This window comes from Narcine bancroftii, chromosome 13 (genome assembly GCF_036971445.1).
Source record: "Narcine bancroftii isolate sNarBan1 chromosome 13, sNarBan1.hap1, whole genome shotgun sequence".
Taxonomy (NCBI): domain Eukaryota; kingdom Metazoa; phylum Chordata; class Chondrichthyes; order Torpediniformes; family Narcinidae; genus Narcine; species Narcine bancroftii.
The window spans coordinates 76,127,053-76,141,620 of NC_091481.1; the positions used below are offsets into that span (position 1 = coordinate 76,127,053).

General features: G+C 47.4%; 1 protein-coding gene across 1 annotated transcript in view; it reads left to right on the forward strand.

Annotated features, from left to right (window-relative positions):
* The first annotated feature begins 12,475 nt into the window (after positions 1 to 12,475).
* The window catches only part of LOC138748670 (NF-kappa-B inhibitor beta-like), a 37,956-nt gene continuing 35,863 nt past the window's right edge, over positions 12,476 to 14,568 (forward strand). Inside the window, exon 1 of the mRNA XM_069909253.1 lies at positions 12,476 to 12,982. Within this exon, the coding sequence (XP_069765354.1) occupies positions 12,681 to 12,982 (302 nt within the window). The 5' untranslated portion in view covers positions 12,476 to 12,680. The remainder of the gene's footprint in view (positions 12,983 to 14,568) is intronic.

Below are 14,568 nucleotides of genomic sequence, written 5' to 3' on the forward strand. Positions count from 1 at the left end.
CTCACAAAATGAAGGACGAATGCAACGACCCAGCAGGCTGCACGAGGGCCGCAGCGCTGCCCTCCAATTGGCCACAACTAAAGGAGCCTAACTGGCCTATCATGGAAAGCAGATCACAAATGCACCAATCAGCGCTGAGGGGGCTTTGACCACGCCCCTCACCTTGAGAATAAAAGCAGGGCTGTGAGCCAAATAAAGCTCAGTGTTAACGCCATTCAACTGGGGTTCATATTGTTCTTTCTGGGTACAGCGTGTTCTTTATGAGCTAACCTGAGCATACAGCTCTAACCCGAGCTAACCTGCATACAGCTCTAACCCGAGCTAACCTGCATACAGCTCTAACCCGAGCTAACCTGCATACAGCTCTAACCCGAGCTAACCTGCATACAGCTCTAACCCGAGCTAACCTGCATACAGCTCTAACCCGAGCTAACCAGCATACAGCTCTAACCCGAGCTAACCTGCATACAGCTCTAACCCGAGCTAACCTGCATACAGCTCTAACCCGAGCTAACCTGCATACAGCTCTAACCCGAGCTAACCTGCATACAGCTCTAACCCGAGCTAACCTGCATACAGCTCTAACCCGAGCTAACCTGCATACAGCTCTAACCCGAGCTAACCTGCATACAGCTCTAACCCGAGCTAACCTGCATACAGCTCTAACCCGAGCTAACCTGCATACAGCTCTAACCCGAGCTAACCTGCATACAGCTCTAACCCGAGCTAACCTGCATACAGCTCTAACCCGAGCTAACCTGCATACAGCTCTAACCCGAGTTAACCTGCATACAGCTCTAACCCGAGCTAACCTGCATACAGCTCTAACCCGAGCTAACCTGCATACAGCTCTAACCCGAGCTAACCTGCATACAGCTCTAACCCGAGCTAACCTGCATACAGCTCTAACCCGAGCTAACCTGCATACAGCTCTAACCCGAGCTAACCTGCATACAGCTCTAACCCGAGTTAACCTGCATACAGCTCTAACCCGAGCTAACCTGCATACAGCTCTAACCCGAGCTAACCTGCATACAGCTCTAACCCGAGCTAACCTGCATACAGCTCTAACCCGAGCTAACCTGCATACAGCTCTAACCCGAGCTAACCTGCATACAGCTCTAACCCGAGCTAACCTGCATACAGCTCTAACCCGAGCTAACCTGCATACAGCTCTAACCCGAGCTAACCTGCATACAGCTCTAACCTGAGCTAACCTGCATACAGCTCTAACCCGAGCTAACCTGCATACAGCTCTAACCCGAGCTAACCTGCATACAGCTCTAACCCGAGCTAACCTGCATACAGCTCTAACCCGAGCTAACCTGCAAACAGCTCTAACCCGAGTTAACCTGCATACAGCTCTAACCCGAGCTAACCTGCATACAGCTCTAACCCGAGCTAACCTGCATACAGCTCTAACCCGAGCTAACCTGCATACAGCTCTAACCCGAGTTAACCTGCATACAGCTCTAACCTGAGTTAACCTGCATACAGCTCTAACCCGAGCTAACCTGCATACAGCTCTAACCCGAGCTAACCTGCATACAGCTCTAACCCGAGCTAACCTGCATACAGCTCTAACCTGAGCTAACCTGCATACAGCTCTAACCCAAGCCATAGCTTGTAGCACCTGTTACAGAAACTGTCCAACATGCCAGGGCAGAATTCTGCAAATATATCTCATGATAGAGAACAAAAGTCAGCGATTATTTGCATAATAAAAGTTGAAATTCAGTGTGAGAGAGGTATTTGATTATGCAAGAGATTTCTTTGTGTTACGTAATTTAGTAGAATCCATTCAAACACAGGATTACGAAAGAGCTCGAATCTAAAGCACCTAAAATTTTGAGGAGTGGCTCATGTTTAATTAACAGGAAAAAGGTTATTTATAAAAATAACTTTAATTGTAGAAAGCAGCATGCCATATGGGAAATGTTGAGAATATCCAGCAGGTGAAGCAGCTTTCATGCAATGTAACTCAGCAGATATTGCTCGATTGCTTTCAGTGCTTTCTGCTTTTATCTTGGATTTCTGTTATCTGCAGCTTTATTTTTTTTATTCACCACTTCATTTGGGGCTTGCCTGGCATGAGGTTGGTAGGTTCTGGAATGTTGTACGATGCAGGTGGAGAGCTTTTTGCAGCCTCTGTGCTGAGATAATGGGTGTGGCCAATGTGGGGAGAGAGAGAGAGAGAGAGAGAGAGAGAGAGAGAGAAGCTGAACACATGGTGAAGTAGGGCCAAACAATATAATTTATTGAAGTAAACCACGAAAGTCTCCAGACACTGTGGCTGAAATACAAGTACAATGCTGGAGAAACTCAGCAGGTGAAACAGCGTACATTATCAGATTTATTGTCCGAGTACATACATGACATCACATACAGCCCTGAGATCCTTTATACCTGTGGGTCACTTCTTGGTAGGGCAAAATAAAACTGTACTCAATGTAAACAAATTGACTGTAATACAGGGATGGAAAAAAAATAGTGCTAAGATAAGCAATGATAACATAGGGCAAAGGTAAAGATACAGAACCAACTTTTCAGGCTTGACACCTTTATCAAGGGATGAGCAAAATGTAGGCACGCACCTGAATAAAATGGTGGAGGCAGGGGCGGGGGAGGAGCCCAGTCCCACGCCATAGGTGGACAAGGAAGGGAGAGCACACCAGCAAACAGGGGGAGGGGGATGGCTCTGAATGGAGAGGGAAGTGGCAGAGAGCTGGAGGAAAGGAGACAGAGAGATGGGGAAGGGAGGGACAACAGGGAGTGAGTGGGCCAGCAGCAACGGGAGAAGTCGATGTTAATCCCATCTGGTTGGAGAGGGTCCAGATGGAATGTTAAGTGTCGCTCCTCCATTTTACGGGTGTTCTTGGTTTGGCGGTGCATGAGGCCACGGACAGACATGTTGGCGCTGGAGTGGGGCACAGATTTGAAATGGTTGGTCACTGGGAGATCCCGCTCATTGATACGAACAGAGCAAAGGTGCCCAGCAAAGCGATCTCCCAGTCTGCGTCCAGTCTCCCTGATGTAGAGAAGGCCACAGCCAGAGCACTGGATGCCATAGATGACACCCACAGATTCACAAGTATGGTTTGACTTGAAAGGGATGTTTGGGGCCCCGAATGGTGGTGAAGGAGGAGTGTGACACTTCTTGTGGTCACAGGGGAAGCTGCCAAATGGGCAATTAGTTTGAAAGGATGAGTGGACAAGGGAGTTAAGGAGGGATTGTTCCCTATAGAAGGCAGAGAGGGAAAGGTATGTCTGGTGGTGGGATCATTTTGCAGGTGATGGAAATTGGGGAGGATAATATATTGGATGCAGAGGCTTGGTGGGGAGGTAAGTGAGGTTGAGGGGAATCCTGTTATTGTGTGTCTATGGACAGAGGGGGCTAGGGCAGATGTGCAGGAAAGGGAGGAGATGGGAGTAAGGGCTGAGTTGAGGGGAAGCCACGTTCTTTGAAGATGGTGGACATCTTGGATGTCTAGAATTATCATTTTTTGAAAGGGAAATAAAATCTGCAGCTGCTGGAAATATGAAATTTAATCAGGAAAGGTTGGAAACACACGGTAGGTCAGACAGCATCTGTGGGAAGTATAATGACCTCCTGTCTTAGTAAAATGGGATTATCACTGTAAGACAGGAGGGGCTGAATGGTCACAGTTAATATTTTTTTTTTTTTTTTTTTTTTTTTTTTTTTTTTTTTTTTGTCACAGTTAATATTTCACACTTCAAGAACTGAGGGAAGGTTTGTCACAGTCTGTTTCCAGAATTCAACACATTTACAAAGACATTGTGATTCTATACAGGGAGAACCATTCTGACGCTGGAGAGGAAGCAGCTTTTTGAAGCAGCTCTCATGGCCAGCCATTCTGTGGAATTCAGAGCAAAGCCGGCTCTGTGAATGGCTGGGCCTTTTCGGTGGATGGACCTGGGCCAGGAGGGTCTTATGGGAAGCCAAGTACTTCATTTTGATTGTGACCCACAGTGAAGGTCACTTGGAGAGACCGGTGCCAGGGTCTTGGAAGCTTTGTGGAGGCCATCCAGTTCGAGTCTCGCCTACAAAAGGACCAGGAGTGCTATGATCACAGCTTGCGTGGATGGAAATTTCTTCCAAGACAACGCAAGGAGAATTCATGAGTCTCTAGTAGTCGCAACTCCAGTCTTCCTTCCCAACATTGATTCTGGGTGTCAAATTTCAAAGGCCTGCCCTTCAACTCTGAATTTGAAAGACTGATCTTTGTAGATTTTGGCTTGGACTATAATGGTTTGGGTATAAAACACACACACACAAACGCACGTGCTTTGTCAGGGGTACATTTAGGATTAAGGATAGTTTAAAAGTTAAGACTATAGTTGAAAAGTTAAAATAAAATTAATGTTTTAAAATGAAACACTGTCTGGTTCATTGTCTATTACCGCTTGTTACGTGCAGTTCATAACAAAATTGAAACCTGTTTCAGCCTCAAAACCTTTGCCAGCCCAAGCTTGTGCCTAAACACTCTGATAGGGGTTCCTGAAACATGAACCGGCTCATTTCCACATATGCCAACATTTCTCTGATTTGATTCCATATTTACTCAGGCCCTTCATGGCTGGAGTTGAGTTGACGCTGTGACTCATTCCTCAGATTATGTTCGCCATGTCATAGATCATCACAGTTCAAAAGGAGGCTGTTCAGCCTATGACCACCGAGACAACTCTTTGAAAGAGCTCATCAAACAGTCCACTCCCGGTCCTTTCTCCACAGCCCTTGTACTTTTCTCCTCAATAGCTCCTGTCCAACCTCTTTTTGCTGTGAAACGCGAGAATCTGCAGACTCTGTAAAACACAGAAATGCTGGGGGAACTCAGCCCGTCTCACAGCGTCCAGGTATATTATTGTCATTTCAGGCCAGAGTTATATATTGTTGAGTGAGAAGGGAAACGTTCAGTGGGTTCAAAGAATCACAGACCTGAACGCAGAAACAATCTTTAATAAAATGCATGCAAGGGGATAGTCATACCGGACTTAACACCACTGATATTAGCAACTGTTTATACAGGCGCATCACAACCAAGGACTACAATATGCTATCCGCCATTCCTTGTCTAATGTGGGCATGGCTCAGATACTATCTTCAACTACAAGAGTACAAAACAGCCCCGATCCCTATGTAGTGTACACCTTAACAACTCCTCTCGTGTTGTCCACAACAGGGTTCGTACCAAGGCCGAAGAGCAAAAAGAGGAAGAGCGACTGCACTTGGTGGACTTTATAGTACAGTAAGCTGAAGGGTCCAGCCCAGGTAATCACTAGACGTTAAAGGGACCTTGGCGAAGTCCAACCTTGATTGGCAGGTGACGCGACGTCCGACTAGGTTCCAGACGGAGAGGCCACATGACCCTCCACATTCCCACCAGGTGCCAGACAGAGATGTCATGTGACCCTCCACAACACCCCTACCAGGTTCCAGGCTGGGAGGTCACATGATAACAATCCATACTCCCACCGGGTTCCAGACGGAGAGGTCATGTGACCTTCACAATACACATGCCCACCAGGTTCCAGACGGAGAGGCCATGTGACCCTCCACAATCCACACTATATATTACCTTTACCTCCTCTGGATGCTCCAGGGTTTCTGTGTTTTTACTACACTCACTTTTTGCTGCCCTTTCAGGCAAAGCTCTCCAGATCACAGCCAATGTCTCATCCTCCCTCACCCAACTGTCGTAGTTTGAACAAAACCACTGAGCAACATAAAGCATCCTGCTTCAACAAAAAAAAAAGACCCTCAATCTTTTTATATCTGAAGTATGTGGGTGCAACATCCGATTCGAGCAAATCTGCTCCACACCCACACAAGCTCAGTGGAAAGCTGCAACGGTTTGCAAAGGCCGTCAGCATAGAAGATTCTTCTCACTACTTTGATGCAGGTGGTGTAAAGGCAGGTGAGGTGTTCAGAATCAGAATTTACTGTCATGAACATGTCAGTACAGTCCTTGTTTTGCGACAGCATCAGTGTAATTGTTTATATAAAACCACTTCACCAAATAAATAAAATTTTGCATGAAAAGTCAAAGTGAGACAATGTCTGGGGTTCATTGATTATTCAGGAATCTGATGGCGGCTGGGAAGAAGCTGTCCTTGTGCCGTTGAGTGCTCGTCTTTAGGCTCCTGTACCTTTTTCCTGATGGTAGCAGAGTGAAGAGGGCATGTTCTGGGTGGTGGGGTCTTTGAGGATGGGAGTTGCTTTTTTTTTAATTTTTTGTTTTTCACACTATGAACCATACTGACTGAAATACACACAAACATTTCCTTCTTGAATATACAAGAATTTTCTCCCTTGTTTCCCCCCCTCCCTTCCCTCCCTCCTTCACCCCCCCTCCCACCCACTCAACTTTCAACCTATATGATACATTAAACCCATTAAATAATGTCATCACACAATGAGAATAAACAAGAAAATTGTGTCATCTACTTTTACACACTGGGTCAGTTCATTTCGTCGTCTTCTCCTTCTGTCATTTTAGGGGGTGGAGGTCCGCGGTAGGATTTCTCTGTTGTGTTCCATGTACGGTTCCCAAATTTGTTCGAATACTGTGATGTTATTTCTTAAATTATATGTTATTTTTTCCAATGGAATACATTTATTCATTTCTATGTACCATTGCTGTACTCTCAGGCTATCTTCTAATTTCCAGGTTGGCATTATACATTTTTTTGCTACAGCTAAGGCTATCATCATAAATCTTTTTTGTGCTTCATCCAAGTCGAGGCCAAGTTCTTTACTTCTTATATTACTTAGAAGAAAGATCTCTGGATTTTTTGGTATGTTGCTTTTTGTGATTTTATTTAATACCTGGTTTAGATCTTCCCAAAACTTTTCCACTTTCTCACATGCCCAAATTGCATGTACTATTGTTTCCATTTCCTTCTTACAGCGAAAACATCTATCTGATACTGTTGGGTCCCATTTATTTAACTTTTGGGGCGTGGTGTATAGCATGTGTAACCAATTATATTGTATCATGCATAACCTTGTGTTTATTGTATTTCTCGTAGTTCCGGAGCATAGCTTTTCCCATGTTTCATTCTTTATCTTTATGTTTAGATCTTGTTCCCATTTTTGTTTGGGTTTACAGCTTGTTTCCTCATTCTCTTTCTCTTGCAGTTTGATGTACATGTTTGTTATAAATCTTTTAATTATCATTGTGTCTGTAATCACATATTCCAAATTTATTCCTTCTGGTAACCTCAGTCTGCTTCCCAATTTGTCCTTCAAGTAGGTTTTCAGTTGGTGGTATGCAAACATTGTACTGTGAGTTATACCATATTTGTCCTTCATTTGTTCAAAAGATAATAATTTATTTCCTGAAAAACAATTTTCTATTCTTTTGATCCCTTTTCTCTCCCATTCTCTAAAGGAAAGGTTATCTATTGTGAAAGGGATTAGTTATTTTGCATCAATATTAATTTTGGTAGTTGATAATTTGTTTTTTTCCTTTCTACGTGAATCTTCTTCCAAATGTTGAGCAGGTGGTGCAATACTGGTGAATTCCTATGTTGCACCAGCTTTTCATCCCACTTATATAGTATATGTTCAGGTACCTTCTCCCCTATTTTATCTTGCTCTAATCTGGTCCAATCTGGTTTTTCCCTTGTTTGATAAAAATCTGACAGGTATCTTAATTGTGCTGCTCTATAATAATTCTTAAAGTTTGGTAGCTGTAAGCCCCCTTGTTTGTACCATTCTGTTAATTTATCTAGCGCTATCCTCAGTTTCTCTCCTTTCCATAAGAATTTCCTTATTATTTTCTTTAGCTCCTTGAAGAATTTCTCTGTTAGGTGAATTGGCAACGATTGAAATAGGTATTGTATCCTTGGGAAGATATTCATTTTAATGCAATTTTTACCCTTCCTATCAGTGTTAGTGGTAAATCTTTCCAATGTTCTAAGTCGTCTTGTAATTTCTTCATTAATGGCTGATAATTTAGTTTGTATAGATGGCCTAGATTATCATCTAGTTGTATACCTAAGTATCGAATTGCTTGTGTTTGCCATCTAAATGGTGATTCTTTCTTAAACTTTGTGAAATCTGCATTATTCATTGGCATCGCTTCACTTTTATTTGGAGGCTGCTTTCTTAAGACACTGCCTGTTGTAGACATCCTCGATGGAGTGAAATCTGGTGCCTGTGACGTTGCAGGCTGAGTTAACAATCCTCTGGAGTTTATTCTTGACCTGACCGTTGGCACCTTTGTACCAGGCAGTGATGCAACCTGACAGAATGCTCTCCACGGCCCACTTGTAGAGGTTGACGAGAGTCTTTGGTGACGTACCAAATCTCCTCAAACTCCTCACAAAGTATCACCACTAGCGAGCCTTCTTCGCGATCGCGTCGTCACGGAGGCTCCAGCACAGATCTTCGGAGATGTTGACACCTAGAAATGTTGCTGGTGCAACATAGGAATTCACCCTGCCATTGATGCGGACATCCCCCTCCCCCCATTTGCTGGTGTGCCCTCCCTCCCTTATCCACCTATGACCTCCTGCCTGTGGGACGGTGCTCCTCCCTCTACCCCTCATCCCTCATCATTTGGTTTGGGCACCCGCCTACATGTTGCTCATACCTTGATGAAGGGCTCAAGGTCAAAATATTGGTTCTGTATCTGTATCTTTACTATATAAAGTACGCTATGTGACCTGCTGAGTTTCTCCAGCATGTGTGTTTTTACTTCAACCACGGTATCTGCAGACTTTAGTGCTTTATTCCCAAGAGCTTATTGACATACACATTAGTACAAGAGATGCACTGTAATTCCTGGTTGTTACGGCTACTCAGCTCACACTAACGAACAAGAGACTAAATTAAGTTGCCACACGAAAAAGGGCAAAAGATAATAACTATCAAAAAGCTAGATAGATATTCACAGTTGCAGTTAGTGGTAAGAATGTGAAGCTAAATAGTGCAGACAGACCTGTAGTGGTACTGGAGTAATGTTAGTTATCTAGTGCAAAGGTGTGACCATTCTGCCTAATGCATCGAGGCCAGCATTTATGCACCATGTGGCCCGTGTCCCTCCATTTCAACCCATCCACATACCCTCCTATTCCTATCTCTGTTAGGTTGCTCATGGAAACAAACCCTTCCCATTATCCTAGGTAGAACAGTGAACTTGAATTTGAATTGGGGGTGGTCAAACCGCAGTTTGTGAACCACGTGCGGCTCTTTGATATATAATGTGTGGCTTGTGGAAATATGTTGGCTGAGACAAGATTTGTACAAGCCGACACTCACAATGGTTGTGTTAGAGGGTGTGCCTTGCCATCGTCTACCAATTGTCCTTGGTCAGGGCATCAGGAGCTCAGAGGGTGGGAACGGTTGGTAAGTCTATGTTCGGGGGCATTGGGAACTTGGATGAGCGGGCAGATGGCTGTGACTGGGTGGTAAGTCTGTGGTTGGGGTATTGGGAGCTCAGACAGACAGGTAGCTGAGACTGGGTGTTAAGTCCATGTTCAGGGCATCTGGAGCACAGATGGATGGGCAGGTGGCTGGGACTGAGTGGTAAATCTGTGTTTGGGGACATCAGGAACTTGAATGGACAGGCAGCTGGGAGCGGGTGGTAAGTTCATGGTCAGAGCGTTGGGAGCTCGGGCAGATGGGTAGCCAGAACCAAGTGGCAAGTCCAAGTTCGGGGGCGTTGGGAACTCAGATGGATGGGTGGCCAGGACTGAGTGGTAAATCCAGGTTCAGGGGCGTCGGGAGCTCAGACAGACGGGTGGCTGGAACGAGATGGTAAGTCTGTGTCGGGAGCTTGGATGGATGGGCAGGTAGATGGGACAGGTTGGTAATTCCTTGTTTGGGGGCATCAGGAGCTCGGATAGGCAGGTGGGTGTCTGGGATTGGGTGGTAAGTTCGAGCATGGATAGTCAGGAGCTCAGATGGGTGGGACTGAGTGGCAAGTCTGTGGTCAGGGTGTTGGGAGTTTGGACAGAATGGCAGTTGGCCGGGACGAGGTGATAAGTCCAAGTTTGGAGCATCGGGAGCTCAGATAGGGAGGTTGGCCAGGGCCTAGGTGACGGTTCATGGTCAGGGCAGACTCTAGCCTAAGCCCTGGCTGCCTGCCCATCTGAGCTCCTGACTCACCAAAAGACGCAGGTACTTACCATGGTCAAATGTACTGTGCATCTTGTGGCGATCCTTTGTAGTTGAGGATGATGGCCTTCGTTCCGTTGATCCAGAGTGAAGAAGCTTGTGTGTGCATTTGTTTAATGTGTACTTGATGATGCATTCCAAGAAGCACATGATACTTCACAAATCAACCAACTAATTCCAATGGCATGGAAACCACAACTGATAGATTTGTTACAGCCTTCGTCTGCCTTCACAGCTGTTGAGTTCAGAGCAACTTCATCCGCCTGTTTCACCATTGAGGTTTGGTTGGATTGGTCTTTGTCAGAGACTTCACCCTTGACCTTACCACCATGGGTGACCCTACCAGCAGAGCTCCAGACAGCATCGCTCTCGGGATCACAGGTCCAAAAAAGCTTCTCCACCACGACAAGGCGACAATCCACAGAGAAGAGCATGCATGTAACCCGTTAAGTTTTACCCTAAAAATTGGTCCACAAAATTTTGCCCTAAAAATTAGCATGCAGTTAACCCCTTAAATTTTACACTAAAAATTGGTCCACAAAATTCAACTCTATATACAGTAGGTGTACGTTTTTATTATTAAAACAAATGCAAATTAGTTTAAAAATGACATATGAATATTATTGTTATATAGTCATGATAATGTGAACTATTTTGTAACTGCATAAGAATGCATGCTTCTCACTGTAGAAACTGTAGTGCACCACTGTGGGATGTATGTATGTATATGTATAGAGTGTGTGTGAACAGTTTCCTGAGATGGTGGAAGGCATCAGTAAGTAAAGTCTCTTTTGTTATTTGAATCTTCCATCTCTAAATTATTTAAGAAGCCTCAGAGACATAACATGGTGGCAGCAGTACAAGAGAACAAGAATAAAGCCATACAATTGATACGTCACTGAAATACGAAGGGGAAGAAGAGGAAAAAACATTACTGGAAAGAAAATTGCTGGAGCAACAGCAGTTCACCCAGTGATGGACTGGGAGGCTGAAGGCATTGTTGAATCGCTGAAGCAATTGAGCAGGTAGAAGCTATTTTAAAAGTGCAACAGCAGAGAAGGTCAGATGTCTACTGCTCCGAAGACTTGACTTATTTAATAGCTGGGAGTTACAGAGGTGGAGAAAAATGATCCAGAGCAGATATTTGCAAAGTTTGCTTCTCACCTTGAACCCAGGTCTAAATCATAGACTTCAACGCTATGAATTTTAAGGCTTAATGCAAGAGATTGATGTTATATAGTCAGGATAACATGTACTATTTTGTAACTGCGTAAGAATACCCCCTTCTCACTCCAGTCACTGGAGCGCACCACTCTGGGGTGTATGCACAGGTATAGGTTTGGGGGTGAACAGTTCCCCGAGATGGTGGAAGGCATATATAATCATATAACCATTCACGGAGCGGAAACAGGCCATGTTGGCCTTTCGAGTTCGCACCGGTTCAATAGAACAATTCCACTAGCTCAAACCTCCCACTCCCATCCTCAACATTCATTGGAGCGCTTTCATCCCTAACGTCGAAGTACTCGAGATGGCAGAGGTCGACAGCATCGAGTCCACGCTGCTGAAGATCCAGCTGCGCTGGGTGGGTCACGTCTCCAGAATGGAGGACCATCGCCTTCCCAAGATCGTGTTATATGGCGAGCTCTCCACTGGCCACCGTGACAGAGGTGCACCAAAGAAGAGGTACAAGGACTGCCTAAAGAAATCTCTTGGTGCCTGCCACATTGACCACCGCCAGTGGGCTGATCTCGCCTCAAACCGTGCATCTTGGCGCCTCACAGTTCGGCGGGCAGCAACCTCCTTTGAAGAAGACCGCAGAGCCCACCTCACTGACAAAAGGCAAAGGAGGAAAAACCCAACACCCAACCCCAACCCACCAATTTTCCCCTGCAACCGCTGCAACCGTGTCTGTCTGTCCCGCTTCGGACTGGTCAGCCACAAACGAGCCTGCAGCTGACGTGGACATTTACCCCCTCCATAAATCTTCGTCTGCGAAGTAAGAAAACAGGGAGTTGTGAAAACTATTCATATGAAAGGATATTTCTCTGGAATTAGTAAGTAAAGTCCCTTATTATTTGAATCTTGCATCTCTAAGTTATTTAAGAAGCTCCCAAGTAACGCAATTACGATTTACACGTCATTCTATTCCCTTCTGTCACACATTGTGCCCGGAAGAGCGGCTCCGAAAGTTATGCAAGTTTGGCCACGCTTGATCGAGAACGCCAACAACCAGAAGGCTTTGCGCCGGCGCAGGTGCAGTCCGCCCGCTCCAGAGCAGGGCCACGGACCAGTAAGGCACGTGTTGATTGGTCGGGCGCGGAATCGAGGGGGGGGGGGGGGGGAGGGGGAATTCCCCCGTCAGCCGACATCGTAAACAAGGCGGCGGCCATCTCCGGCCAGGGGACCGATCGGAGAGCGGCGGCCAGATGATGGGCCCCTTACCTCATCGATCCGGCTGAAGAGGCGAAATGTGCAGCTAGAAGCGCGTCCGGAGGGAGCGGTTTTGCCGATCGAGTCCCCTGTGGAAGCCGTCATGGAGGTGGCGGCCGACGAGGAGAGGCCGAGGCCGCTCCCGGGCAAGGCTCCGTGGGCCAGCGAGCCCGACGCCGAGGACCACTACGACAGCGGCATCGGCTCCATCACCGAGCTGCAGGGCCGCCAGTTCGGACCGGCGGCGGCCGAGGGCGGCGAGGCGGAGGGCGAGCCCGATGGCGGCCGGCAGCGGCCCGAGGGCGGCGTGGGCCACATCACCCGCGGCCTGGAGCGGGTGGAGCTCGGCCGGCCGCCCGGCGACCTGGGGAGGCTGCTCGCTTACCGCACCGAGGACCTGGACTCGTGAGTGCGGTCGCGCCCCCCCGTGACCCTGGCGCCCCCTGCCGGCCCGTGAGAGCGCGCGCCCTGGCGGGCCCCCACGCATGCCCGTCAGAGGAAGCCTGCGCCTGGGAGCGCGGGCCCCTGCCGCGCACGCCCACGGGCACCAAGGCCGGCCCGCGCAAGGGATCACACGCGCGCGCAAGGGGCCGTTGCACGTGTGGTCAAGGCGCGAGTGGACCGCCCCTCAAGCGCGCGCGCGCACGTCATGAGAGGGAAACCAGAAGGTCGGCAGCTGCTGGGGCGCACGAGGGCTGGTGGCGCTCAGCAGGGATGCCCGGCCGCTATGGGAAGGGGAGGATTCTGGCTCAAAACTTTGGTTGCCCTGCATCTCCTATGGATGCTGTATGGCCTGCTGGTTTCTCGAGATGACGCTGTATGGCCTGCTGGTTTCTCGAGATGATGCTGTATGGCCTGCTGGTTTCTCGAGATAACGCTGTATGGCCTGCTGGTTTCTCGAGATGATGCTGTATGGCCTGCTGGTTTCTCGAGATGATGCTGTATGGCCTGCTGGTTTCTCGAGATGATGCTGTATGGCCTGCTGGTTTCTCGAGATGATGCTGTATGGCCTGCTGGTTTCTCGAGATGACGCTGTATGGCCTGCTGGTTTCTCGAGATGATGCTGTATGGCCTGCTGGTTTCTCGAGATGATGTTGTATGGCCTGCTGGTTTCTCGAGATGACGCTGTATGGCCTGCTGGTTTCTCGAGATGATGCTGTATGGCCTGCTGGTTTCTCGAGATGACGCTGTATGGCCTGCTGGTTTCTCGAGATGACGCTGTATGGCCTGCTGGTTTCTCGAGATGACGCTGTATGGCCTGCTGGTTTCTCGAGATGACGCTGTATGGCCTGCTGGTTTCTCGAGATGACGCTGTATGGCCTGCTGGTTTCTCGAGATGACGCTGTATGGCCTGCTGGTTTCTCGAGATGACGCTGTATGGCCTGCTGGTTTCTCGAGATGATGCTGTATGGCCCGCTGGTTTCTCGAGATGACGCTGTATGGCCCGCTGGTTTCTCGAGATGATGCTGTATGGCCCGCTGGTTTCTCGAGATGACGCTGTATGGCCCGCTGGTTTCTCGAGATGACGCTGTATGGCCCGCTGGTTTCTCGAGATGACGCTGTATGGCCCGCTGGTTTCTCGAGAACGTTTGTGCATTGCCCACTAATCAACTTGCACTCGAGCGATCTGTCACACGACTTGACTTGTTGGTGAGCACACATGTGTATTGGCTCACTTTTGAGCATCAAAGTCCTGCTTGGAAATACTCGTCCTCCACCATCTCTGGGCTCCTCCTGCTAATTTGTCACTTTGACATCTCTCTGCCTTGCCAGTCGTGCCATCAGTTGCCATGCCCATAGGCAGTAATATTCTCCTCCTACATCTCAAACTCTTCGCTCTAGGATTGCTCAACCAAGTATCTTGTCAGCCTGTTGTCATCTCCCATTTGGGGACAATTCCAGCAAACTATTTCTTTGAAACATTGAAGGAGTGGTAAAAAAATAAAAGATTGGAAATGGAGCCTGCACAATACTCCAGGTGCACAAGTTTG